General features: G+C 46.1%; 1 protein-coding gene across 7 annotated transcripts in view; it reads right to left on the reverse strand.

Annotated features, from left to right (window-relative positions):
* Positions 1–901: 901 nt before the first annotated feature.
* Positions 902–27,949, reverse strand: part of LOC121587218 (metastasis-associated protein MTA3) — a 30,806-nt gene continuing 3,758 nt past the window's right edge. The window contains exons 2-20 of one of the 7 annotated variants that reach the window (XM_041904273.2): positions 25,511–25,578; positions 24,765–24,858; positions 24,456–24,582; positions 18,940–19,003; positions 18,690–18,807; positions 18,501–18,603; positions 18,292–18,391; positions 17,973–18,161; positions 9,994–10,068; positions 9,787–9,845; positions 9,452–9,570; positions 9,141–9,298; positions 8,754–8,976; positions 6,431–6,523; positions 6,128–6,289; positions 6,014–6,042; positions 5,498–5,628; positions 4,781–4,808; positions 951–1,089 (exon numbers count right to left, since the gene is read on the reverse strand). In XM_041904273.2, coding sequence (XP_041760207.1) covers positions 1,030–1,089; positions 4,781–4,808; positions 5,498–5,628; positions 6,014–6,042; positions 6,128–6,289; positions 6,431–6,523; positions 8,754–8,976; positions 9,141–9,298; positions 9,452–9,570; positions 9,787–9,845; positions 9,994–10,068; positions 17,973–18,161; positions 18,292–18,391; positions 18,501–18,603; positions 18,690–18,807; positions 18,940–19,003; positions 24,456–24,582; positions 24,765–24,858; positions 25,511–25,578 — 2,000 coding nt within the window. In that variant the 3' untranslated portion in view covers positions 951–1,029. Of the gene's footprint in view, positions 1,090–4,780; positions 4,834–5,497; positions 5,629–6,013; positions 6,043–6,127; positions 6,290–6,430; positions 6,524–8,472; positions 9,026–9,140; positions 9,299–9,451; positions 9,571–9,786; positions 9,846–9,993; positions 10,069–17,972; positions 18,162–18,291; positions 18,392–18,500; positions 18,604–18,689; positions 18,808–18,939; positions 19,004–24,455; positions 24,583–24,764; positions 24,859–25,510; positions 25,579–27,949 lie in introns of those variants that run through there. The other 6 variants (XM_041904331.2, XM_041904223.2, XM_041904163.2 and 3 more) reach the window with 6 other exon arrangements.

Consider the following 27,949-nt stretch of genomic DNA (forward strand, 5'->3'; position numbering starts at 1 on the left):
AAAACAATTGGTAACACACTACGCCATGAAGGACTGAAATCCTGCAGCGCCCGCAAGGTCCCCCTGCTCAAGAAAGCACATATACATGCCCATCTGAAGTTTGCCAATGAACATCTGAATGATTCAGAGGAGAACTGGGTGAAAGTGTTGTGGTCAGATGAGACCAAAATGGAGCTCTTTGGCATCAACTCAACTCGCCGTGTTTGGAGGAGGAGGAATGCTGCCCATGACCCCAAGAATACCATCCCCACCGTCGAACATGGAGGTGGAAACATTACGCTTTGGTGGTGTTTTTCTGCTAAGGGGACAGGACAACTTCACCGCATCAAAGGGACGATGGACGTCAAATCTTGGGTGAGAACCTCCTTCCCTCAGCCAGGGCATTGAAAATGGGTCGTGGATGGGTATTCCAGCATGACAATGACCCAAAACACACGGCCAAGGCAACAAAGGAGTGGCTCAAGAAGAAGCACATTAAGGTCCTGGAGTGGCCTAGCCAGTCTCCAGACCTTAATCCCATAGAAAATCTGTGGAGGGAGCTGAAGGTTTGAGTTGCCAAACGTCAGCCTCGAAACCTTAATGACTTGGAGAAGATCCAATCCTGAGATGTGTGCAAACCTGGTGGCCAACTACAAGAAACGTCTGACCTCTGTGATTGCCAACAAGGGTTTTGCCACCAAGTTCTAAGTCATGTTTTGCAGAGGGGTGAAATACTTATTTCCCTCATTAAAATGCAAATCAATTTATAACATTTTTGACATGCGTTTTTCTGGATTTTGTTGTTGTTATTCTTTCTCTCACTGTTCAAATAAACCTACCATTAAAATTATACACTGATAATTTCTTTGTCAGTGGGCAAACGTACAAAATCAGCAGGGGATCAAATACTTTTTTCCCCTCACTGTAGGGTCAGAGGTCAGTGGTCAGTCGTGGATGACGATGGGTCCCCTCATCCGGAGGCTGGGGTGTGGAGGGGCGAGGAGCGGCCCCTGCAGTGGTGCCTGGGAGGCCCTGCGCAGGGTGATCTGCTCACAGGGCTGCCGACAGGCGCGTCTCAGCTGGGACCGAGACAGCAGCCGCCTTGCCCTCCTGGAGAGACAGGACACAACATCAGAGGGGACCTCAACAGAACATTAGAACACAGGGATAGACACAGAGAGACATTAAGTAAAGGGCTGTTGTTCCAGGGAGTCAATTACTATCTCTCTCTCTCTCTCTCTCTCTCTCTCTCTCTCTCTCTCTCTCTCTCTCTCTCTCTCTCTCTCTCTCTCTCTCTCTCTCTCTCTCTCTCTCTCTCTCTCTCTCTCTCTCTCTCTCTCTCTCTCTCTCTCTCTCTCTCTCTCTCTCTCTCTCTCTCTCTCTCTCTCTCTCTCTCTCTCTCTCTCTCTCTCTCTCTCTCTCTCTCTCTCTCTCTCTCTCTCTCTCTCTCTCTCTCTCTCTCTCTCTCTCTCTCTCTCTCTCTCTCTCTCTCTCTCTCTCTCTCTCTCTCTCTCTCTCTCTCTCTCTCTCTCTCTCTCTCTCTCTCTCTCTCATAATTTCTCTGAACAGAAAAACACATCAATTACCTCCAGTACAAGGCTGGGATTTAATTAGGGCAGGTTAATACAGACACTGTGTGTGAGTGTATACCACAGGAGGTTGGTGGCACCTTAATTGGGGAGGACGGGCTTGTGGTAATGGCTGGAGCGGAATTAGTGGAATGGTATCAAATACATCACATGGTTTCCATGTGTTTGATGCCATTCCATTAGCTCCGTTCCAGCCATTATTATGAGCCGTCCTGCCCTCAGCAGCCTCATGTGGTGTGTACGTGCATCTTGTGTGGTTTAGGCCATTGTATTTTAAAGCATCAAGAAAAGAGAGAGGGAGATGGAGAGAGAGATGGGTCCTGAGGGCAGGGCTGTCCTGTGAATGACTGAGTGTTGATTATAAAGAGTCATGATGTTAATAGAGTTTCTCTGCGTGATATAATCCGTAATATTGATCACTCCATTTAGTGAGGCAGGACCAGTCACAGAGTCATGGAAAATGTATGAGTGTGGCACACACAGTCTCTAGTACCTTTTGTTGAATATATTATTTCATAGTCTCGGAAATCCCAGACCTAGGGCAACAGCACTAGGTCTGGGGAACATGGGGGATTTTCTTGGTAATTTCGAAAGGGGCGAAAAAAAATTGGCGGCCTTAAAATCCTCTCTGAAACATGATAGAGGCGGACACAATGCGTACGCAGATAGCTAGGCTAATTTCGTGGTTGTAAGCTTGTAACACTAATGTTAGCTGCCGTGGCGCATGCAAACTACTCACTTGAGAAATACACTCATTGAAAATATTATCTGTGAGCTCCATCTAGCTAGCTACCAATTTTGCATCAGGTGGGGATGTTTACGCCAGGGTACTACAGTGAGGGAAAAAAGTATTTGATCCCCTGCTGATTTTGTACGTTTGCCCACTGACAAAGAAATGATCAGTCTATAATTTTAATGGTAGGTTTATTTGAACAGTGAGAGACAGAATAACAACAGAAAAATCCAGAAAAACGCATGTCAAAAATGTTATAAATCGATTTGCATTTTAATGAGGGAAATAAGTATTTGACCCCCTCTCAATCAGAAAGATTTCTGGCTCCCAGGTGTCTTTTATACAGGTAACGAGCTGAGATTAGGAGCACACTCTTAAAGGGAGTGCTCCTAATCTCAGCTTGTTACCTGTATAAAAGACACCTGTCCACAGAAGCAATCAATCAATCAGATTCCAAACTCTCCACCATTGCCAAGACCAAAGAGCTCTCCAAGGATGTCAGGGACAAGATTGTAGACCTACACAAGGCTGGAATGAGCTACAAGACCATCGCCAAGCAGCTTGGTGAGAAGGTGACAACAGTTGGTGCAATTATTCGCAAATGGAAGAAACACAAAATAACTGTCAATCTCCCTCGGCCTGGGGCTCCATGCAAGAACTCACCTCGTGGAGTTGCAATGATCATGAGAACGGTGAGGAATCAGCCCAGAACTACACGGGAGGATCTTGTCAATGATCTCAAGGCAGCTGGGACCATAGTCACCAAGAAAACAATTGGTAACACACTACGCCGTGAAGGACTGAAATCCTGCAGCGCCCGCAAGGTCCCCCTGCTCAAGAAAGCACATATACATGCCCGTCTGAAGTTTGCCAATGAACATCTGAATGATTCAGAGGAGAACTGGGTGAAAGTGTTGTGGTCAGATGAGACCAAAATGGAGCTCTTTGGCATTAACTAAACTCGCCGTGTTTGGAGGTGGAGGAATGCTGCCTATGACCCCAATAACACCATCCCCACCGTCGAACATGGAGGTGGAAACATTATGCTTTGGGGGTGTTTTTCTGCTAAGGGGACAGGACAACTTCACCGCATCAAAGGGACAATGGACGGGGCCATGTACCGTCAAATCTTGGGTGAGAACCTCCTTCCCTCAGCCAGGGCATTGAAAATGGGTCGTGGATGGGTATTCCAGCATGACAATGACCCAAAACACACGGCCAAGGCAACAAAGGAGTGGCTCAAGAAGAAGCACATTAAGGTCCTGGAGTGGCCTAGCCAGTCTCCAGACCTTAATCCCATAGAAAATCTGTGGAGGGAGCTGAAGGTTTGAGTTGCCAAACGTCAGCCTCGAAACCTTAATGACTTGGAGAAGATCTGCAAAGAGGATTGGGACAAAATCCCTCCTGAGATGTGTGCAATCCTGGTGGCCAACTACAAGAACCGTCTGACCTCTGTGATTGCCAACAAGGGTTTTTCCACCAAGTAGTAAGTCATGTTTTGCAGAGGGGTCAAATACTAATTTCCCTCATTAAAATGCAAATCAATTTATAACATTTTTGACATGCGTTTTTCTGGATTTTTTTGTTGTTATTCTGTCTCTCACTGTTCAAATAAACCTACCATTCAAATTATAGACTGATAATTTCTTTGTCAGTGGGCAAACGTACAAAATCAGCAGGGGATCAAATACTTTTTTCCCTCACTGTAACGCATAAGGCTCTGGACGGATTTCCTACCAGTCCATTTCCGGCTATCCCAACCTACTCTTCTACCTGTGCAGGCGTGTATGTCTGAACATTATTAATGGAGACTAATCTCTTTCTGCTTAGAAACACACACACATAGCCGTAGGAAGTAGGTTGGGGGTGGGGGTGCTGCGTTTTAATATTTGTAGATGTATTTATTTATTGTGTTTTCAAGGGGGGAGATATTCTGATTTTTCAGGGGGTGCACCCCTACAAGCCTGTCCTCTCAGCACCCCTACTTCCCGCGTCTATGCTCACACACACCACCAGCCTGACCTGAGCTCTGATTGGTTCTAATAAAGAATATACCATCTCCATCATCTGTCGTTAGTGTCAGTCAGCCAAACATATGAGACTCATTAGCATATTCCATTCCTGTGATTCTGGGAAGATGAAGTCTCCTGACACACACACACACACAGTGGGATGATGTAAATGGATGCTCCAGTAATGCAGTAATGATATTTCCGCTGAAATCTGCTCAATCTCAGTTAGTCTAAAATAACCCTTCATCCAGTGAAGAAGGGGGGTGATGCGGGTGGCAATGGTTCATGGACACTGAGTGTGTGTATGTTAGTGTGTGTGTGAGTGCATTATCAAGTTGACTGGACTGTACGCTGCACAAGTGAGAAACAGACTCCACAGGTAACCCAGGTCACGTGTGTGTGCTTGTATGTGCGTGTGCGTGCATGTGAGTGTGCATGTGTGTGTGTGTGCGGGGTGGGGGGCTTACCGTGAGCAGTTGTGTAACGGCTGCAGCACTGAAATGAGACAAGCAGCCAGTCACTGACAGGAAGGGAAACACACGCCGACCCACGATGCAACAGGGCACAAGAGGTCAGGGGTCAGGACCTGTATTCCCAAAGAGTCTCAGAGTAGGAGTGCTAATACAGGATTTTATGTAACTGATCGTGGATCAGCACTTCTACTCGGAGACACTTTTTGAATACAGGCCAAGGTGTGCGGACATTAAGAGGCATTACATCATGTGAGTGTGTTTTGTATGAGATTAGAATATTTGGTTACCTCTGGAGTCCCATTCGTCAGCTTGGCAGTGGCCTCAGTCTCAGCCCTGTTTACAACCCTACAGTTGTCTCCTTGTTAGTCCCCTGTAAAATATCTTCAACTAACTATCCACTAACCCTTACCCTAGCAAGTTGTTGAATAGCAAAACTATATCTAAAGACCCATTAGGCCCAGTTTGCTCACTCAACTCCTGATGGATCTCAACCCACAGCAGTGCCCTGTTTATTAATTACATTTCTACGCCCTGATCTCTGGTATTCTATTTTTGTGCTTGGTGAGTCATGGTCGTCGAAGCTTGTTAGGACACAGCTGCTTCAGCCCAATCAGCTGTCAGTCCCCGGCATAATAAGCCGTCACTCTCCAATCACACACAAGACGGTCTCACGCATCATCAGGCCAGCTGCCAATCAAAGGCCACCCCTACCTGGTCTCCCGGGAGACAAAGAAGAAGCTATCATCGGGGGCATCAATCAAGTTTGGGCGTCTCTTCCTAATCATGACTCCGCCCCTAGCACTGCCCCTGGTCCCCCCGCCTCCACTGATACGGCCGTTCTGCTGGGAAGAGCCAATCACAAACAATTACTCCAGAACGAGACAGTCAAATACAAGCACCTCATAATCCTCCAATAAAAAAACAACTGCCATGCTTAATGATGTAATATTGTGGCGTCAACCTTAAATGTCTGTGTTTGAAGTCTATGGTAGAGTTGCTGCCCGACTACATTGCAGACGTTGTATTGCATCATCAGCCAATGGTTGTGTGCCACGTCATCAACTGGAGCAGCAATCGGGCAGATTGGTATTTCATATGATGTGATTAGCTGATATGTTAAACACCTATCCAGCCGATTTGAGACCTATCATGCATCTGCAATGTAGTCAAGCAGGAACACCACCTATTTAAAGTCCTGTGTTTAGTAAAAGAGAAACTGTTACTCACCACTGGTACCGTTGTCTGGCCTGGGTTTTCTACAGAAGGACACAGGAGACAACATGATAGAGATTAGTTGGAGTGTGTGTGATTGTAGGTGTGTGTGCAAGTGTATGTGTGTACCTGGGCGTTTCTCCGGCTCGGCTCTGGTGTGGTGGTGGAAGCTGCGTTTACCCAGAAGGCCATGGGGACCGTGAGGGAGAGAAGAGAGGAGGCGGCGAGGGGGAGGGGCTTGAAGGCCAAGGGTTCGGTGAGAACGGGGGGTGTGTATCGCGGGCCGGGACTCTGGAACACATTACACCACACATTTGACCACCCATATTACTCCATTTTTCTTGTTTTGTTGTCATAGGAGAATGTCATTCCTTGTGGACTACTCATATAACTTTCTCCATTGTTTAGGCGTTGTGTGTGTGTGTGTGTTACCCAGGAACTGTAGGATGCTGGTCAGGGTACTCCTCTGGGTGGTCCGGATTCTGGGCGGTCGCCCGACTTGCCCCTCCGACAGCCGCAACATATCTAGACCAATCACCACACAGCAGCTCTACTACTGACCAATCACCAAACAGCGCCAGTGACAGACAAAAGCAGCTGTACTATGTCATTCAGTCAAGAATACTGAGAATGTTTCAAACAGAGAAAAGGTATTAACATTGGCGGCATGCTGTGTAGTTTTCTTGAATTGTTGAATAATACAGAATTTATCTGAAAGCTCCGAAACTAACCGTTACCAACTAATAGCTGTGTAATCTACTAATTAAACTGTAACAAGCTGCAGTATGAGTTGAAAGCAGTTTGAGAGTGAAACACTGTGTTAGATTACTTACTGTATGAGGTGGTTATGGGAAGATGTAGCAGCAGAGCTCACACACACTAAATATATAAAGCACAACCCTTATAACACACACATAACATGCATGCACACAAACACGCACACACACACACACACACACACACACAGTGAGGCTGTGACTGGGGTGTGATGGAAGCAGGCAGAGATGGGTGGAGTCCATGCTCCAATAGGGGCAGGCCTTGTCTGGTCCTCTGACCAATTGATGAGTGTGGTGGAGTGATGACAGGTACACAGACAAATGAAGCACAAGGACTCAGAGAATGGTTTCAGCTGTGACTTTATTACAGTTCCCACTGTCACATTCACAGAGAGAGGGATGGAGAGAGGAAGAGACGGAGAGAGAGAGAGATGAGAGGGATGGAGAGAGGAAGAGACGGAGAGAGAGAGAGATGGAGAGAGGAAGAGACGGAGAGAGGGATGGAGAGAGAGGAAGAGACGGAGAGAGAGAGAGATGAGAGGGATGGAGAGAGGAAGAGACGGAGAGAGAGAGAGATGGAGAGAGGAAGAGACGGAGAGAGAGAGAGATGGAGAGAGAGGAAGAGACGGAGAGAGAGAGAGATGAGAGGGATGGAGAGAGGAAGAGACGGAGAGAGAGATGAGAGGGATGGAGAGAGGAAGAGACGGAGAGAGAGAGAGATGGAGAGAGGAAGAGACGGAGAGAGAGAGAGATGAGAGGGATGGAGAGAGGAAGAGACGGAGAGAGAGAGAGATGGAGAGAGAGGAAGAGACGGAGAGAGAGAGAGATGAGAGGGATGGAGAGAGGAAGAGACGGAGAGAGAGAGAGATGGAGAGAGAGGAAGAGACGGAGAGAGAGAGATGAGAGGGATGGAGAGAGGAAGAGACGGAGAGAGAGAGATGAGAGGGATGGAGAGAGAGGAAGAGCGGGAGTGGAAGAGAGAAAGAGAAAGAAAAATAGAGAGCAATTCGAGGTAGGAGAAATAGAGATAAATAGAAGATATGACTGGAACAGAGGAACATCCTGATATGGGCATGTGAGAGTGGCTTACAGGACAGAATGGGAGCACGTGTTGGAGTTGGCTTGACAACACAGAAACAGGAAGAAAAAAAACGAGCTTCAAACTCAGAAAGAAAAGCTGAGAATGGAAGGCCGATTACCACCATCGTCATCTTCATAGAAGCCACTACTGCCTGAACTCACCCTTTTTGCCACCCTCTCCTCTATATCCCTCCATGTCATCACATGAGCTCCAATGAAACTTCTCTCAATCAATCACACCAATCACTCATATCTCATACACACAATTCCTTGCAGAAAAAGCATATGAAGGCTCATTAATGTAACACGCACTGCGCTATGCAAAATAGAGCTTCTCTTAGTAAAATATGTCTCCTCCACTTCTAACTAACCTTAGCAAATATACGCTCACATTCTGCGGCCTGGAGAATAGGAAGTTGTGTGTTTGTGTATGGGTGGGCATGTATAGCATGTGTGTGTGTGTGTCTGTGGCATGCATGTGTACAAAATGACCCGTTCTGAGACATGTTTGAGAAGAGTGTGTGCTTGTATGGATTTCAAACGGCTATAATAGCTGTTCAGTTGAGAGAGACACATAAAAACAAAACAAACAGATGAACAGATGATGAAACTCAAAAGTCATGAGGACCGGCAGTCTTTATTGGAAACAGGGGAGAAAATACAAAACCAAAATAATAATAATATAATAATAATACAATATAACAAAAACAGAGAGAGAAACAGACAGAGGGAGGAAGGAAGGAGAAGGAGCGAGGTGAGGGGATGGGGTGAAGGGGGGGTCAAGGTAAAGGAGGGGGCGGTGGTTGTGTGTATGTGTGTGTGTGTGTGTGTCAATGTGTGTGTGTGTGTGTGTGTGTGTGTGTGAGGAGGCAGAAGTTAGGAATTGAAGGAGCTCTCACACTCAGCCCTTAAGGCAGCCCAGTCAATGAGCACAAAGGGGCGCCGCGCAACGCGTCGCAGTCTGACGATGTCGCGGCACATGTGGCGGGCCAGCTTGGTGAGGTGGGTGGCATGCAGCAGGAAGGCCTGCTTTGTCTTCGTGGAGGACTTGGGGCTGCCGCTGTTACGCACCGGCACCATGTGACTGGACTGGCGGGGGCCGTGGCCGCGCGACCGAGGCTCCTAGAGAGGGCTGACATGAGTACCTGTTCTCCATGACGGAGAAAAACAACTGTACTACATTACATATTTATATCAGAATGTTCAGTAACATTGAATATGCAGAATAAGCCCCTGGGGTACAGGGTTAAAGGGGAGATGTGTGGTAGTTAAAGGTGAGGTCTTACGTTGGGCACAGGGCTGGGTGGGGTCTTCTCCTCGGGCCCCTCCGCTCTGCTTGGCATCTTAAGGCCACCGTACTTCTTCCAGTACATCCAGCACGACACACACAGGCGACACTGCATGTTGGGCGGCCCCCACGAGTACCACTGGGCTGACTGCATCGCTGTACACATACATGTTAGGACTCACACATCTCATCAACGCATAATCAATAAACACGATCAATATCTAACAGTCGATCGATAAGTCATCCTCTTAAACACTGTTCACCAGTCTCTGATGAGGGATGGAGAGAAGGATGGCTGGATGTACTTACAGTAGCAGCTCTCGCAGGCTCGTCCTCCCCCCGCTGCCTGGTAGGCTCCAGGCCCTGCCCCATTCACCGTCGCCATCTTCCCATTGGTCACTGAGATCTGGTTAGGGTTGGGCTTGTTGCTGCAAAACGAGAGGGAGGTAGATACACAACAAATCTTCAATATGAATCCTCTAACGGGTGAAGACACACACTGTATATGGACGTGATTGTGCACCAACACTCACACACAAACACTTCAAACAGACACTCAATCAATCAAACACACACACACACACACACACACACACACACACACACACACACGCGCACACACACACGCGCACACACACACTTACTATGTGGGGATGTAAACCTGCTTCAGTTTACTTTCTGCTTCTGCTGCCTTCAGTCTCTTCTGCTCAGAGAGAAACACAGAGAGGACGGTTAGACTGCTAGCCAATAAGACCAGAGGACAGCTTGGCACTGGATGCTGCGATGTCGCTAACAGCTAGGCTAGCTGGCTAGCTAGCTAGCAGGAGTGGTGTAGAGATATGGAGACTCACCTGCTGTACGTATCTGTCTGTTGTCTTCCACATGTAATAATACTCTATTATACTGGTCAGAGACTTCCATGGTAGCTAAAGAGGGGGAAAAGGAGAGAGATGGTTTTAACAATGCTCATGTTTTTGACGTCTGCGTGTCAGATCCCTCATGAATATTGAAGAGCAGGCCGACCAGGTTTATTCTGAACCCAACTCAGATGCAAACACACACAAAAATATAAGATGGTGCCATACTGTATGGCTGCCATCTTGCGAGCTCCAACACAACTTTTCTATTTAGTGATTCTTTTAGCGTTTATCCTTTTTTTTTTGCAGAAAATGACCGACAATAACTTTTGAACATCAGATCGGCAGTTACTAACCAACCAAATTCCAGCTTTAATTTCGACTCATCTGCCCTGGGCTATTTGTGTAATTCTGACCCAATTTTTCCAGCTATCCAAGAGGAAATGCCGGCGAAAAAGAGGCAGGAGAGGGGAGCCCTGGCAAGATTACGGCAAAGTGAAAACCGGCCACTTCTTCCCTCCATTCTATTGGCCAATGTAGTCTCTTGATAAGATGGATCACCTCCGATCACGGATTTGCTACTAACGGGACTCTCGTAACTGCAATATTCTCTGCTTTTCTGAAACATGGTTTTCGGACAAGATACCCCCCGTGGCTATCCAACTCGAAGTATTTTCCATTCACTGAGCAGACAGGACATTGGATTCAGGGAAGTTAAGAGGGGGAGGGATATGCCTCTTCATCAACAACAAATAGTGTGCTGAACTCTTGACCTATTGTTCACCGGTCTTGCAATACCTGATGGTCAAATGCCAACCCTTCAACCTCCTGAGAGAGTTTTCAGCTGTTATCGTGACTGTTGTATACATTCCACCTCAGGACAAGAAAAACAACAAGCTGGCACTTAATGAACTGTACGAGGCTATAAACAAGCAGGAAACCATACAGCCCGGAGGTTTCCTGCTTGTCATTTAATACATGTAATGTAGAGGTCTGCGCGGGACTGATTAATTAATACCGCTCCCACCCGCACCCACAGCTTTTCATACCGCACCCACTCCCACACCCGCTGGCTTCCTGTCCGACTACCACCTGCTACCGCAAGAACTGCTCCCAAACCCAACCGCAGTCCCGCAATGTTATTCACAATGTATGTGACTCAGCGCATTTGCCAGCCATGGTCCCCCTCCGGTCTTGGTCTTGAGGTGGTCTCGAACACAACACTGCTATCTGTATTACTGGGCTATATCAGCCAATAGGCTAGACGCAGTTTGAAGAGAGCAGAGTTGGAGAGACTTGCCCTTTCTCTTGAGCTATGTTTTGTAGACTACCTTTTAGGAGTGGGTCAACTATAGGCAGTTTCTTATGGATCGCTCCTACAGACAGTGAGTCATGTAGCCATGTGGCCTGCTATGTAAAGCAGGCAGATAGGTATCGAGGCATTCAGTTAATGTTCGATTGAACATTAGAATGGGCAAACCGAGTGACCTAAGCTACTTTGAGCGTGGTATAATTGTCGGTGTCAGGCGCGCCGGATCCAGTATCTCAGAAACAGCCGCCCTCCTGGGCTTTTCACGTACGACAGTGTCTAGGGTTTCTAGAGAATGGTGCGACAAACAAAAAACATCCAGTCAGCGGCAGTCCTGTGGGCAAAAACAGCTTGTCGATAAGAATGGTGCAAGCTAACAGGTGGTCCAGAAACAGACAAATAATGGCGCAGTACAACAGAGGTGTGCAGAAAGGCCTCTCAGAACGCACAACTCGTCCATCCTTGTCACGGCTTGGCTATTGCAGCAGATGACCACACCGGGTTTCACTCATACCAGCTAAAAACAAGCAGCACCTCCAGTGGGCACGCCATCACCAACACTGGACAATTGAGGAGTGGAAAAACATCGCCTGGTCTGACGAATCCCAGTTTCCAGTTGCGTCATCCTGATGGCAGAGTCAGGATTTGGCGTCAACGGTACAGGCTGGTGGCGGTGGGGTACTGCCGTCCAACAGCAGCAACTGCGTGATGCCATCGCGTCAGCATGGACCAACATCCCTGTGTCCCGTTTCCGACTTGTGGAATTCATGCCCCGAACAATTCAGGCTGTTCTGGAGGCAAAGGGGGGTTCAACCCGGTACTAGATGGGTGTACCTAATAAACAGTCCGGTGAGTGTATAGTATAATCATATTTAATTTTATTTCCTTGGAAAGATAACTGCCCAGTGATTCCACACCCATGCATAGGTAGCCTACTCTATTTCATTGAGACCACACTTATACCAGGCGCACTTGATCTCGCACGCCCAACTAGGAGAGGAGAGGTAGGCTACTAAACTTGAAACAGCGAATTCTGAGTGTGTGTGAATAATGCGACAAAGATGTGCTTGTAATACAATAGGTAGGCTAACACATACAAAGCAGAAAGACAAACATTTCCAAATAATCAGCGGGACAAGAATAATATTTTTAATCCCAAAGATGTCGGTCTGACTGCCCGCTCCCAACTGCAGCATGAAAAATGCAGACCAAGCCCCAATAACCTCTGACCCGCAGCCCTCTAACATACTGTACTTCCATCATTCGCCACTAGGGGCGTTAAAGACCACTGTTACCCGTGATGCACTCTTACATTTACATTTTAGTCATTTAGCAGACGCTCTTATCCAGAGCGACTTACAGGAGCAATTAGGGTTAAGTGCCTTGCTCAAAGGCACATCGACAGACTTTTTCACCTAGTCGGCTCGGGGATTAGAACCAGCGACCTTTCGGTTACTGGCACAACGCTCTTAACCACTAAGCTACCTGCCGAGAAATGGTCCTCCAAATCGGAGGCTATGCTACAAGGCTGCTTTGCTAGTGCTGATTGGAATATGTTCCGGGACTACGCCAATAGCATCGACGAGCTAACCACCTCTGTCACCTGCTTCATTAGGAAAAGCATCGGCAATGTTGTCCCCACAGGTAAGGTTCGCTGCTTCCCCAATAAAAAGCCCTGGATTAACACAGAGGTTGGCACAAAGCTAAAGGACAGGGCTACCGCACACTGGGCTACCGCACACAGGGCTATCGCACACAGGGCTACCGCACACAGGGCTACCGCACACAGGGCTATCGCACACAGGGCTATCGCACACAGGGCTACCGCACACAGGGCTACCGCACACAGGGCTACCGCACACTGGGCTACCGCACACAGGGCTATCGCACACAGGGCTATCGCACACAGGGCTATCGCACACAGGGCTATCGCACACAGGGCTATCGCACACAGGGCTATCGCACACAGGGCTACCGCACACAGGGCTACCGCACACAGGGCTATCGCACACAGGGCTATCGCACACAGGGCTATCGCACACAGGGCTACCGCACACAGGGCTATCGCACACAGGGCTACCGCAGACAACCCAGAGGCTACAGCTGAGGACACAAACAAGTCCAATAAGTCACGATACGACCTCCGCAGAGCCATCAAACAAGCAAAAGGACAAAATAGGAACAAGGTGGAATCCTATTACACAGACTCCGACGCCCGCCGCTTGTGGCAGGGGCTACAGTCCATTACAGATTACAAAGGAAGACCCTGCCGTGATCTGCCCAACGATGCCTCTCTACCAGACGAACTCAATGCATTTTATGCATGCCTCGACAAAAATAACACAGAGCCGTGCACGAGGGCCCCCGCTGACCCAGGGGACTGGGTGATCTCGTGGTCCTCTGTAGCTCAATTGGTAGAGCATGGCGCTTGTAACGCCAGGGTAGTGGGTTCGATCCCCGGGACCACCCATACGTAAAAATGTATGCGCACATGACAGTAAGTCGCTTTGGATAAAAGCGTCTGCTAAATGGCATATTATTATTATTATTATTATTATTATTATTATATCTCGCTCTCCGAGGCCGATAATAATAATAATAATAATAATAATAATAATATGCCATTTAGCAGATGCTTTTATCGAAAGCGACATACAGTCATGCATGCATACATTTTTGTGTATGGGTGGTCCCGGGGATCGAACCCACTACCCTGGCGTTACAAGTGCCGTGCTCTACCAGCTGAGCTACAGAGGTTTTAAAATCAGGTCAACACTCGTAAGTCCACAGGGCCGGACGGTATTCCAGGGCGCGTTCTCAGAGCATGCGCAGTACAGCTGGCAGGCATATCCACAGATCACCTGGCAGGCATATCCACAGATCACCTGGCAGGCATATCCACAGATCACCTGGCAGGCATATCCACAGATCACCTGGCAGGCATATCCACAGATCACCTGGCAGGCATATCCACAGATCACCTGGCAGGCATATCCACAGATCACCTGGCAGGCATATCCACAGATCACCTGGCAGGCATATCCACAGATCACCTGGCAGGCATATCCACAGATCACCTGGCAGGCATATCCACAGATCACCTGGCAGGCATATCCACAGATCACCTGGCAGGCATATCCACAGATCACCTGGCAGGCATATCCACAGATCACCTGGCAGGCATATCCACAGACCACCTGGCAGGCATATCCACAGACCACCTGGCAGGCATATCCACAGACCACCTGGCAGGCATATCCACAGTCATTTTCAACCTCTCCTTGTCCCAGTCTGTAATCCCCACGTCTCAAGCTGACCACCATCATTCCTGTTCCCAAGAACTCTAAGGCTTCATGCAACAATGACTACTGCCCTGTAGCACTCACATCTGTAATCACCGGCTACGATGAGACAGCCTACAGGAAGGACAGTGACCTGGCAGTGTGTACCTATGGTAAGAGTGGATAGTGTTAACCCGTGTCCTGGCTAAATTCCCAATCTGGCCCTCATACCATCATGGCCACCTAATCATCCCCAGCTTCCAATTGGCTCATTCGTCCTCCCTCCTCTCCCCTTTAACTATACCCCAGGTCGTCGCTGTAAAATGAGAATGTGTTCTCAGTCAACTTACCTGGTAAAATAAGGGTAAAAAAAAAGAAAAAAAAGAAAAGAAAGTGTGGTGCCAGTACAACCTCCCCCTCAACGTCAGCAGGACAAAGGAGATGATCGTGGACCACAGGAAACGGAGGGGCGAGCATGCCCCAATTCACATCAACAGGGCTGTAGTGGAGCGGGTCGAGAGCTTCAAGTTCCTCGGTGTCCAAATCACTAATGCAGCGTTTCCCAAACTCGATCCTCGGGACCCCAACTCGATCCCCCCACTACACAGCTGATTCAAATGATCAAAGCTTGATGGGTTGATTATTTGAATCAGATGTGCAGTGCTAGGGCAAAGACCAAAACACCCCTTAGGTTCCAGAGGATCGAGTTTGGGAAACCCTGCACTAAGGACTTAAAAAATTGTCCACATACAGCGCATCTTACCCCTCAAGAGGTTGAAAAGATTTGGCATGGGCCCTCAAATCCTCAAAAAGTTATACAGCAGATACAGTGGCTTGCGAAAGTATTCACCACCCTTGGCATTTTTCCTATTTTGTTGCCCTACAACCTGGAATTAAAATTGATTTTTTGGGGGGGTTGTATCTTTTGATTTACACAACATACCTACCACTTTGAAGATGCTAAATATTTTTTCTTGTGAAACAGACAAGAAAGAAGACAAAAAAACAGAAAACTTGAGCCTGCATAACTATTCACCCCCCCAAAGTCAATACTTTGTAGAGCCACCTTTCGCAGCAATTACAGCTGCAAGTCTCTTGGGGTATGTCTCTATAAGCTTGGCACATCTAGCCACTGGGATTTTTGCCCATTCTTCAAGGCAAAACTGCTCCAGCTCATTCAAGTTGGATGGGTTCTGCTGGTGTACAGCAATCTTTAAGTCATACCACAGATTCTCAACTGGATTGAGGTCTGGGCTTTGACTAGGCCATTCCAAGACATTTAAATGTTTCCCCTTAAACCACTCGAGTGTTGCTTTAGCAGTATGCTTAGGGTCATTGTCCTGCTGGAAGGTGAACCTGAATCCCAGTCTCAAATCTCTAGAAGACTGAAACAGGTTTCCCTCAAGAATTTCCCTGTATTTAGCGCCATCCATCATTCCTTCAATTCTGACCAGTTTCCCAGACCCTGCCGATGGAAAAACATCCCCACAGCATGATGCTGCCACCACCATGCTTCACTGTAGGGATTGTGTTCTCGGGGTGATGAGAGGTGTTGGGTTTGCGCCAGACATAGCGTTTTCCTTGATGGCCAAAAAGCTCAATTTTAGTCTCATTTGACCAGAGTACCTTCTTCCATATGTTTGGGGAGTCTCCCACATGCCTTTCGGCGAACACCAAACGTGTTTGCTTATTTTTTTCTTTAAGCAATGGCTTTTTCTGGCCACTCTTCCGTAAAGCCCAGCTTTGTGGCGTGTACGGCTTAAAGTGGTCCTATGGACAGATACTCCAATCTCCGCTGTGGGTTTTGCAGCTTCAGGGTTATCTTTGATCTCTTTGTTGCCTCTCTGATTAATACCCTCCTTGCCTGGTCCATTAGTTTTCGTGGGCGGCCCTCTCTTGGCAGGTTTGTTGCGGTGCCATATTCTTTCAATTTTTGAATAATGGATTTAATTGTGCTCCGTGGGATGTTCAAAGTTTCTGATATTTTTTTATAACCCAACCCTGATCTGTACTTCTCCACAACTTTGTCCCTGACCTGTTTGGAGAGCTCCTTGGTCTTCATGGTGCCGCTTGCTTGGTGGTGCCCCTTGCTTAGAGGTGTTGCAGTCTCTGGGGCCTTTCAGAACAGGTGTATATATACACTGACATGTGACAGATCATGTGACACTTAGATTGCGCACAGGTGGACTTTATTGAACTAATTATGTGACGTCTGAAGGTAATTGGTTGCACCAGATCTTATTTAGGGTCTTCATAGCAAAGGGGGTGAATACATATGCACGCACCACTTTTCCGTTAATTATTTTTTAGAATTATTTGAAACAAGTTATTTTTTTCATTTCACTTCACCAATTTGGACTATTTTGTGTATGTCCATTACATGAAATCCAAATAAAAATATATTTAAATTACAGGTTGTAATGCAACAAAATAGGAAAAACACCAAGAGGGATGAATACATGTGCAAGGCACTGTAGCCCAGTACATCACTGGGGCTGAGCTCCCTGCCATCTAGGAGCTCGGTACCAGGCGGTGTGAAAGGAAAGGCCGGAAAATTGTTAAAGACTACAGCCACCCAAGCCATAGACTGTTCTCTCTGCTTCCGCACAGCAAGCGGTACCGGAGCAACAAGTCTGACACCAACAGGCTCCTGAACAGCACTCTCCCCAAGCCTTAAGATTGCTAAATAGCTAACAAAATGGCTACACGGACTATCTGAGTTAACCCTTTATTTTATTTATATTTTTGCACTGACTCTACGCACTGACTCTACGCACTGACTCTACGCACTCTATACACTGACTCTATGCACACTCTACGCACTGACTCTACGCACTGACTCTACGCACTGACTCTACGCACTGACTCTACGCACTGACTCTACGCACTGACTCTATGCAGACTCTATGCAGACTCTACGCACTGACTATGCAGACTCTATGCAGACTCTATGCAGACTCTATGCACTGACAATGCACACTCTACACACTGACTCTACACACTGACTCTATGCACACTCTACACACTGACTCTTGACAGTCCAACACACACACATGCTTAAATTAGAACACACACACACATTCATACTGACTCTAAACACACACAATCATCATATACGCTGCTGCTACTCTGTTTATCATACATCCTTATCCCATTACATATCTACCTCTAGCACTCCAGTATCCCTGCACATTATAAATATTTTATTGGAACTGACCCTCTTCATAGCTTCTTACGTTAATATTAATATTTTGATGGTAAATATATTGGGTATATATACTGATATTGGTTACTGCATCGAAAGGCATTTCACTTTACTTGTACATGTGACAAAAACTTGAAACACACAATGTACACACACACACTTTGAGACTGTGACTTACGAAGTCCTGTCTTATGTCATTGAAGTCCTTTCCGTATTTCTCCAGAGCCTCTTCAAACATGGCTGCCTCCGAGGCGCTCCACTCCTCCATCTCGTCCCGACACAACACCGGCCCACCGGACGGCACCAACACACTCAACGCACTGGACAGGTCGTAACCATGACGATGCAGCGTGTCCATCGCATGGAACTACACACACAAGGACACACACAAAGGCAGATAGAAAGTTTGAGCGAGTTTATCCATCAATGTTAGAGAAGGTTATATCCTTAGACGAACAGTCAAACTCAGGACAATAAAAAAATGGTGTGTGTCTCACCAGTGTGATGTCTCGGGAGGCGGCGGCTGCACTCGCATGTAGACTGGGCTGTCTGACCGAGCTGCTACAGTCCAGCGCTCTGGCAAACGTCCCCACCGCCCTACAAACACACAGCTTTGAGGTCAGGGCTAGAGAGATCAAGGGTACGTGGGTCTTCGGTACGGCAAACAGGAACTGAGAGGTCAAGGGTTAGAGGTTAAAGGTCGTACCGTGCCACCACCAGGAACTGGTCTATCTGTTTGCTGGAGAGAGGACAGTCAGGATCCCACAGCTTCTCCTCTAGCTTTGATTGGTCACGTTCATCTGAGTAACCTACAAAGATACAGTCAGTCAGAGGGTGTGTGTGTGTGTGTGAAGAACGTATGGTGTGTGTGTGTGGTGTGTGTGTGTGTGCCTACCCTCCTGTAGCATGTCAGGTACGTCGGCCTGAAAGCGTGGTCCCACTCTGATCTCTCCCTTATCAGCCAACAGTGTCTTCTGGGTAGGGTCGTAAACCAGGGAGTAGAAAAACGTATCCTACGGAAAACACACACGTTTTTACAATACACACACACACACACACACGTTACACACACACAAAGCTGACACATGAGAATGGTATGGGAGGCATTTTGATAGCAGGACATACCTACACACAACCCTTCTTACCTCTTTGTCCAGGTAGGAGAGAACAGCTTCAGTCTCATTCAACAATGCCACACTACACTTCCCCCTGAAAGAGAGAGAGAGAGGAGAGACGGAGAGGAGGGGGGGTGAGCACTGTTGTCTGTGTCACACGGTTTAATGGCTGGGTGAGTGTGTATTCAGGGGTACTGCCTGTTACAGCAGGGGGGATTGTGTGTGTGTGTTAGGGCTGGTACAATAACTGTATAACTGTGTCACCAACGGTTATGGATGAAGATCGTCATGAAAATAAAATAATCAGTTCCAGCCATTATTATGAGCCGTCCTCCACTCAACAGCCTCCACTGATATATATATATATATACAGTGCTATTAAGAGGTCTTTGCCCCCTTTCTAATTTTCTCTACTTTTGCATATTTGTGATAATGAATGTTATCAGATCTTCAACCAAAACCTAATATTAGATAAAGGGAACATAAGTGAACAAATAACACAACAATTACATATTTATTTCATAAACAAAGTTATGCAACACCCAATTCCCCTGTGTGAAAAAGTAATTGCCCCCTTACACTCAATAACTGGTTGTGCCACCTTTAGCTGCAATGACTCCAACCAAATGCTTCCTGTAGTTGTTGATCAGTCTCTCACGTCGCTGTGGAGGAATTTTGGCCCACTCTTCCATGCAGAACTGCTTTAACTCAGTGACGTGTGGGTTTTCAAGCATGAACTGCTCGTTTCAAGTCCTGCCACAACATCTCAATTGGGATTAGCTCTGGACTTTGACTAGGCCATTCCAAAACTTCCAATTTGTTGCTTTTTAGCAATTTTCATGTAGACTTGATTGTGTGTTTTGGATCATTGTCTTGCTGCATGACCCAGCTGTGCTTCAGCTTCAGCTCACAGACGGATGGCCTGACATTCTCCTGTAGAATTCTCTGATACAGAGCAGAATTCATGGTTCCTTCTATTAAGGCAAGTCGTCAAGGTCCTGAGGCAGCAAAGCATCGCCAAACCATCACACCACCATGCTTGACCTTTGGTATGATGTTCTTACTGTGGAATGCAGTGTTTGGTTTTCGCCAGGCATAATGGGACCCATCTCGTCCAAAAAGTTGACTCAAGTTTGCCAAAAAGCACCTGGATGATCATCAAGACTCTTGGAAGAACGTTCTATGGACAGATTATTCAAAAGTATAACTTTTTGGACGACATGGTTCCAGTAATGCCTGGCGAAAACCAAACTCTGCATTCCACAGTAAGAACATCATACCAAAGGTCAAGCATGGTGGTGGTGGTGGTGTGATGGTTTGGGGATGCTTTGCTGCCTCGGGACCTGGACGACTTGCCTTAATAGAAGGAACCATGAATTCTGCTCTGTATCAGAGAATTCTACAGGAGAATGTCAGACCATCTGTCTGTGAGCTGAAGCTGAAGCACAGTTGGGTCATGCAGCAAGACAATGATCCAAAACACACAATCAAGTCTACATGAAAATTGCTAAAAAAGCAACAAATTGGAAGTTTTGGAATGGCCAAGTCAAAGTCCAGACCTAATCCCAATTGAGATGTTGTGGCAGGACTTGAAACGAGCAGTTCATGCTTGAAAACCCACACGTTAAAGCAGTTCTGCATGGAAGAGTGGGCCAAAATTCCTCCACAGCGACGTGAGAGACTGATCAACAACTACAGGAAGCATTTGGTTAGAGTCATTGCAGCTAAAGGTGGCACAACCAGTTATTGAGTGTAAGGGGGCAATTACTTTTTCACACAGGGGAATTGGGTGTTGCATAACTTTGTTTATGAAATAAATGAAATGAATATGTAATTGTTGTGTTATTTGTTCACTTATGTTCCCTTTGTCTAATATTAGGTTTTGGTTGAAGATCTGATAACATTCAGTATCACAAATATGCAAAAGTAGAGAAAATTAGAAAGGGGGCAAATACTTTTTCATAGCACTGTATATATATATATATATATATATATATATATAACACACACACACACACACCACCAGTCAAAAGTTTGGACACACCTACTCATTCAAGGGTTTTTATTTATTTAAATTATTTTTTACATTGTAGAATAATAGTGAAGACATCAAATCTATGAAATAACATATGGAATGATGTTGTAACAAAAAAAGTGTTAAACAAAATATATTTTATATTTGAGATTCTTCAAATAGCTACCCTTTGCCTTGATGACAGCTTTGCACACTCTTGGCATTCTCTCAACCAGATGTTTTATTTATTTATTTTTAATTTCACCTTTATTTAACCAGGTAAACCAGTTGAGAACAAGTTCTCATTTACAACTGCGACCTGGCCAAGATAAAGCAAAGCTAAATGAGGTAGTCACCTGGAATGCATTTCAATTAACAGGTATGCCTTCTTAAAAGTTAATTTGTGGAATTTATTTGAGCCAATCAGTTGTGTTGTGACAAGGTAGGTGGGGTAAACAGAAGATAACCCTATTTGGTAAAAGACCAAGTCCATATTATGGCAAGAACAGCTCAAATAAGCAAAGATGTGTTGTGACAAGGTAGGGGGGGAGGGGTATACAGAAGATAGCCCTATATGGTAAAAGACAATGTCCAAGAACAGCTCAAATAAGCAAATAGAAACAACAGTCCATCATTACTTTAAGACATGAAGGTCAGTCAATACAGAACATTTCAAGAACTTTGAACGTTTCTTCAAGCGCAGTCGCAAAAACCATCAAGCACTATGATGAAACTGGCTCTCATGAGGATACGACATCCCATCTGGACTGGGCTTAGTGGGACTATCATTTCTTTTTCAACAGGACAATGACCCAACACACCTCCAGGCTGTGTATTTTACCAAGAAGGAGAGTGATGGAGTGCTGCATCAGATGACCTGGCCTCCACAATCCCCCGACCACAACCCAATTGAGATGGTTTGGGATGAGTCGGACCGCAGAGTGAAGGAAAAGCAGCCAACAAGTGCTCAGCATATGTGGGAACTCCTTCAAGACTGTTGGAAAAGCATTCCAGGTGAAGCTGGTTGAGAGAATGCCAAGAGTGTGCAACGCTGTCATCAAGGCAACGGGTGGCTATTTGAAGAATATATTTTGATTTGTTTAACACTTTTTTGGTTACTACATGATTCCATATGTGTTATTTCATAGTTTTGAGGTCTTCACTATTATTCTACAATGTAGAAAATAGTAAAAATAAATAAAAACCCTTGAATGAGTAGGTGTTCTAAAACCATACTACACTTCCCCCTGAAAGAGGGAGAGGAGGGAGAGACGGAGAGGAGGGGGGGGGATGAGCACTGTTGTCTGTGTTAAACAGTGGCTGGGTGAATTCAGGGGTACTGCCTGTTACAGCAGGGGGGATTGTGTGTGTGTGTGTGTGTGTGTGTGGATGGATGGATGGAACAAACAGCTGACTGAAAATGGGACGGCTGGGCATTCGTGGATTGAGTCAGTTTCTGCTGTAACAAGCAAGGTGTTGTAGCAAACAAGTCTTTGGTTGCCTCGGCAACGCCCCCCTCCCTGCATCAGCACATTCAGTCAGGAGCGGAGGAGAGGAGAAAATGTATTTTAAAGCTGAAATCCTTAATGGGGAAACTGACACATTCGTTTGCGATATTACAACAACAAAGAAGTCACTGCAAACAACAAACAGTTTTTTCCCCTCGGACATCATTGCACTCGCGATTGAAGAGCGTCTCCTCAGCTCAGCAACAAAAACAAGTACAATGTTGGTGGGGCGGCCGTGGCACTGTTTCCGCCTACTGCGGATTCCATCTTTAAAAATATATATACACTACCGTTCAAAAGTTTGGGGTCACTTAGAAATGTCCTTGTTTTCCATGAAAACATACATGAAATTAGTTTGAATAGGAAATATAGCAAAATGCATAGGAAATGTAGTCATTGACAAGGTTAGAAATAATGATTTTTAATTGAAATAATAATTGTGTCCTTCAAACTTTGCTTTCGTCAAAAAATCCTCAATTTGCAGCAATTACAGCCTTGCAGACCTTTGGCATTCTAGTTGTCAATTTGTTGAGGTAATCTGAAGAGATTTCACCCCATGCTTCCTGAAGCACCACCCACAAGTTGGATTGGCTTGATGGGCACTTCTTACGTACCATACAGTCAAGCTGCTCCCACAACAGCTCTATAGGGTTGAGATCCAGTGACTGTGCTGGCCACTCCATTATAGACAGAATACCAGCTGACTGCTTCTTCCCTAAATAGTTATTGCATAGTTTGGAGCTGTCCTTTGGGTCATTGACTTGTTGTAGGAGGAAATTGGCTCCAATCAAGCGCCGTCCACAGGGTATGGCATGGCGTTGCAAAATGGAGTGATAGCCTTCCTTCTTCAAGATCCCTTTTACCCTGTACAAATCTCCCACTTTACCACCAGCAAAGCACCCGCAGACCATCACATTGCCTCCACCATGCTTGACAGATGGCATCAATCACTCCTCCAGCATCTTTTCATTTGGTCTGCGTCTCACAAATGTTATTCTTTGTGATCCGAACACCTCAAACTTCGATTTGTCTGTCCATAACACTTTTTTCCAATCTTCCTCTGTCCAGTGTCTGTGTTCTTTTGCCCATCTTAATCTTTTCTTTTTATTGGCCAGTCTGAGATATGGCTTTTTCTTTGCAACTCTGCCTAGAAGGTCAGCATCCCGGAGTCACCTCTTCACTGTTGCCGTTGAGACTGGTGTTTCGCGGGTACTATTTAATGAAGCTGCCAGTTGAGGACCTGTGAGGCGTCCGTTTCTCAAGCTAGACACTCTAATGTATTTGTCCTCTTGCTCAGTTGTTTCACCAGGGCCTTCCACTCCTCTTTCTATTCTGGTTAGAGCCAGTTTGCGCTGTTCTGTGAAGGGAGTAGTACACAGCGTTGTACGAGATGTTCAGTTTCTTGGCAATTTCTCACATGGACTAGCCTTCATTTCTCAGAACAAGAATAGACTGACGAGTTTCAGAAGAAGGTTATTTGTTTCTGGCCATTTTGAGCCTGTAATCGAACCCACAATTGCTGATGCTCCAGATACTCAACTAGTCTCAAGAAGGCCAGTTTTATTGCTTCTTTAAATCAGCACAACAGTTTTCTGCTGTGCTAACATAATTGCAAAAGGGGTTTTCTAATGATCAATTAGCCTTTAAAATGATAAACTTGGATTAGCAAACACAACGTGCCATTGGAACACAGGACTGATGGTTGCTGATAATGGGCCTCTGTACGCCTATGTAGATATTCCATTACAAATCTGCCATTTCCAGCTTCAATTGCTATTTACAACTTTAACAATGTCTACACTGTATTTCTGATCAATTTGATGTTATTTTAATGGACAAACAAATTGCTTTTCTTTCGAAAACAAGGACATTTCTAAGTGACCCCAAACTTTTGAACAGTAGTGTATATTTTGTTTGTTTGCTAATCAAACGGTTATTACGATGACCGCAGTCATTTGGCTGACCAATTACCGTCCTCCAAAATTCCCTGGCGTGTGTGTGTGTAAATGAGTGAGTGAGTGTACCTGATGTGTGTGGCTGGTAGACTCTCATATTGGCGCGAGAGGAACAGTTCTCTGTGGCGTAACTGGTGTTCTTGTTTGTCTGTCAGGTCCGCCTCCGACGGACTTTCTTTCTCCTCCTCTAGGTCCTCTGTACGTTCACACACACACACACACACACACACACACACACACTAAACATGACTGTCTGAGCCTGGACCCCTGCTGTATGGATCAGGAAACCCTGCAGACATTCAGCTACCCCCTACTGTTACACTGATACACAAAAGCACACATGGACGGACGGACGGACACACACACAGGGCCACCTACGTGCGTGTTTGTCAGCCAACTGTATGAGACTGTGTGAGATGTCTCTCCTTCTGTAGAAACACACCACCTTGGCCTCCACATTGCCACTGGCAGTCTGAAGAGAGAGAGAGAGAGAGAGAGCGAGAGAGAGAGATAAAGTCAACTCTTAGAACACTAACTTATCACAAATAAATAAATATTACTCCTCAAATTTACCACTGGCTGTTTATGCGAGGAGGAGAGGGAGTTCCAACACTTTAAAAACAGCATCTTGAATTGCATTTAGAGAGAGGGGCAGGGAAATACAATGACTAACTAACAAAGAAGACCAAAAATTTTATTTCCCATGAGACTTTGCTCCCTGGCCCAATAGCCACGACACTGACTGATAGATGCATTGATACATTGCCTGAATGTGGATATAGCTGGGCAGACAGATGTTTTGTCTCCTCTGAGATTAAACACACTGATGGAAGGGCATGTAGGAGGAGAGGAGAGAGGGAAGGAGGTACGGATGGAGAGGAGAGAGGGCGGTACTGGGGGAGGGAGGAGGTGTGCCCATTCTCACCTGCCGGTTGCCATGGAAATGGCAGTTGAAGGCAGGTAACATCTGTCGCTATGCAACATATTACACACACAATCTCACATACACACACTAACGCAGGAGAGGAAAAGTCACAGAACTGACAGGCAGCTTATTCACTGTCAGGCACATCGGCCAGATTACTTTAATTACCTACACACAAACACCCCAAGGAGGGCATTACCTTGTTGAGTTCTTCTATCCGGCGGATCAGGTAAGGGTTGCTGGAGGAATTCTCAAAGAATACATAGTCTGGAAGAGAACACAATAACATCACATTAACACACTGCCTGCCATACTGTATAACCACTCCAGATACTGGATGTGCAGGCTTTTATTCCAGCCCTGTTCTAACACCTAATTCAACAACAGGGGAGAACAACCAATGTGGCTTGAACCAGTGACTCTGCAGTTTGTGGGCCAGGCCACTGTATCCTGGCTGTGCCATAAAGATCCAAAACCCTTGGCAGAGGCTGCAGTAGTCAAATAATGGGAGCCAGGGAACACACAGTCACACACAAACTCTTTCTGAGAGTTGGTGGTTCAGTTCACAGTTGAACACCTCAATCAGGTCTGAGAGTGGCACCCCTACCTGATAGCTTACCTATAGATGCATGTCAACCATCATCAAATATGCTTGCTATGTTACGAGATACACACAGGGCCGGTTCCAGGCCCAGAAATGGTCCAATAGCCAGATTACACATTAACAGAGTAGCTATAATATCATAGCAATAATATTATATAGTATAATATTGATTCAAAGTCATTTTCAACCTCTCCTTGTCCCAGTCTATAATCCCCACGTCTTAAAATGACTACTATCATTCCTGTTCCTAAGAACTCTAAGGCTTCATGCAACAATGACTACCGCCCTGTAGCACTCACATCTGTAATCATGAAGTGCTTTGAAAGGCTGGTTATGGAACATCAATTCCTAGACACTCTAGACCCACTCCAATTTGCATACCGCCCCAACAGATCCATAGATGACACAATCTCAATTGAACTCCACACTGCCCTCACCCACCTAGATAAGAGGAATACCTATGTGAAAATGCTATTCATTGACTACAGCTCAGCGTTCAACACGGGGGCCCCACAGGGGTGTGAGCTAAGTCCCCTCCTGTACTCCCTGTTCACCCACGACTGCGTGGCAACACACGACTCCAACACCATCATCAAGTTTGCTGACGACACGACGGTGGTAGGCCTGATCACCGGCAACGATGAGACAGCCTAAAGGGTGTAGGTCAGTGACCTGGCAGTGTGGTGCCAGGACAACAACCTCTCCCTCAACGTCAGTAAGACCTTTATTTAACTAGGCAAGTCAGTGAAGAACAAATTCTTATTTACAATGACGGCCTACACCGGCCAAACCGGGATGACGCTGGGCCAATTGTGCGCCGCCCTATGGGACTCCCAATCACGGCCGGTTGTGATACAGCCTGGAATCGAACCAGGGGGTCTGTAGTGACGCCTCAAGCACTGAGATGCAGTGCCTTAGACCACTGCGCCACTCGGGTTTGGCAACAGCATCGCCCTCGATCGCATGGCCCTACAGAGGGTGGTGTGGACAGCCCAGTACATCTACTGGGCCCGAGCTCCCTGCCATACAGGACCTCTATAACTGGCAGTGTGAAAGGAAGGCCCGCACGGCAAGCGGTACCGGTGCATTAAGTCTGACACCAACAGGCTCCTGAGCAGCTTCTATCCCCAAGCCATAAGACTGCTAAATAGCTAACAGAATGGCTACATGGACTGACTTGCACTCACAGGACTCTACACACTCATGCACACTGACACTTCAACAACCACATAACATGCACACACATTTATACTGACTCTACACACACACACAATCACAATTTAAGCTGCTGCTACTCTGTTTATCATATATATTGATGCCTAGTCCCCTTACCCCTATACATACAGTGCCTTCAGAAAGTATTTTTAGTCCTTTAGCAGACGCTCTTATCCAGAGCGACTTACAGGAGCAATTAGGGTTAAGTGCCTTGCTCAAGGGCACAGACAGATGTTTCACCTAGTCGGCTCGGGGATTAGAACCAGCGACCTTTCGGTTACTGGCACAACGCTCTTAACCACTGAGCTACCTGCCGCCTATGTATTCATAACCCTTGACTTATTCCACATTTTGTTGTGTTACAGCCTAATAATCTCACCCATCTGCACACAATACCTCATAATGATAAAGTGAAAACATGTTTAGAATTTATTTTGCTTAATGTGTTGAAAATTAAATACCTAATTTACACAAGTATTCACACCCCTGACTCAATACATGCTAGAATCACATTTGGCAGCGATTACAGTTGTGAGTCTTTCTGGGTAAATCTCTAAGCGCTTTGCATACCAGGATTGTACAACATTTGCATAATTCTTCAATCTCTGTCAAATTGGTTGTCGATAATTGTTAAGCTATTTTCAAGTCTTGCCATAGATTTTCACGCCGGTTTAAGTCAAAACTGTAACTAGGCCACTCAGGAACATTCAATGTTGTCTTGGTAAGCAATTCCAGTGTATATTTGGCCTTGGGTTTTAGGTTATTGTCCTGCTGAAAGGTGAAATCATCTCCCAGTGTCTGGTGGAAAGCAGACTGAAC

This window comes from Coregonus clupeaformis, chromosome 1 (assembly GCF_020615455.1).
Source record: "Coregonus clupeaformis isolate EN_2021a chromosome 1, ASM2061545v1, whole genome shotgun sequence".
NCBI lineage: Eukaryota > Metazoa > Chordata > Actinopteri > Salmoniformes > Salmonidae > Coregonus > Coregonus clupeaformis.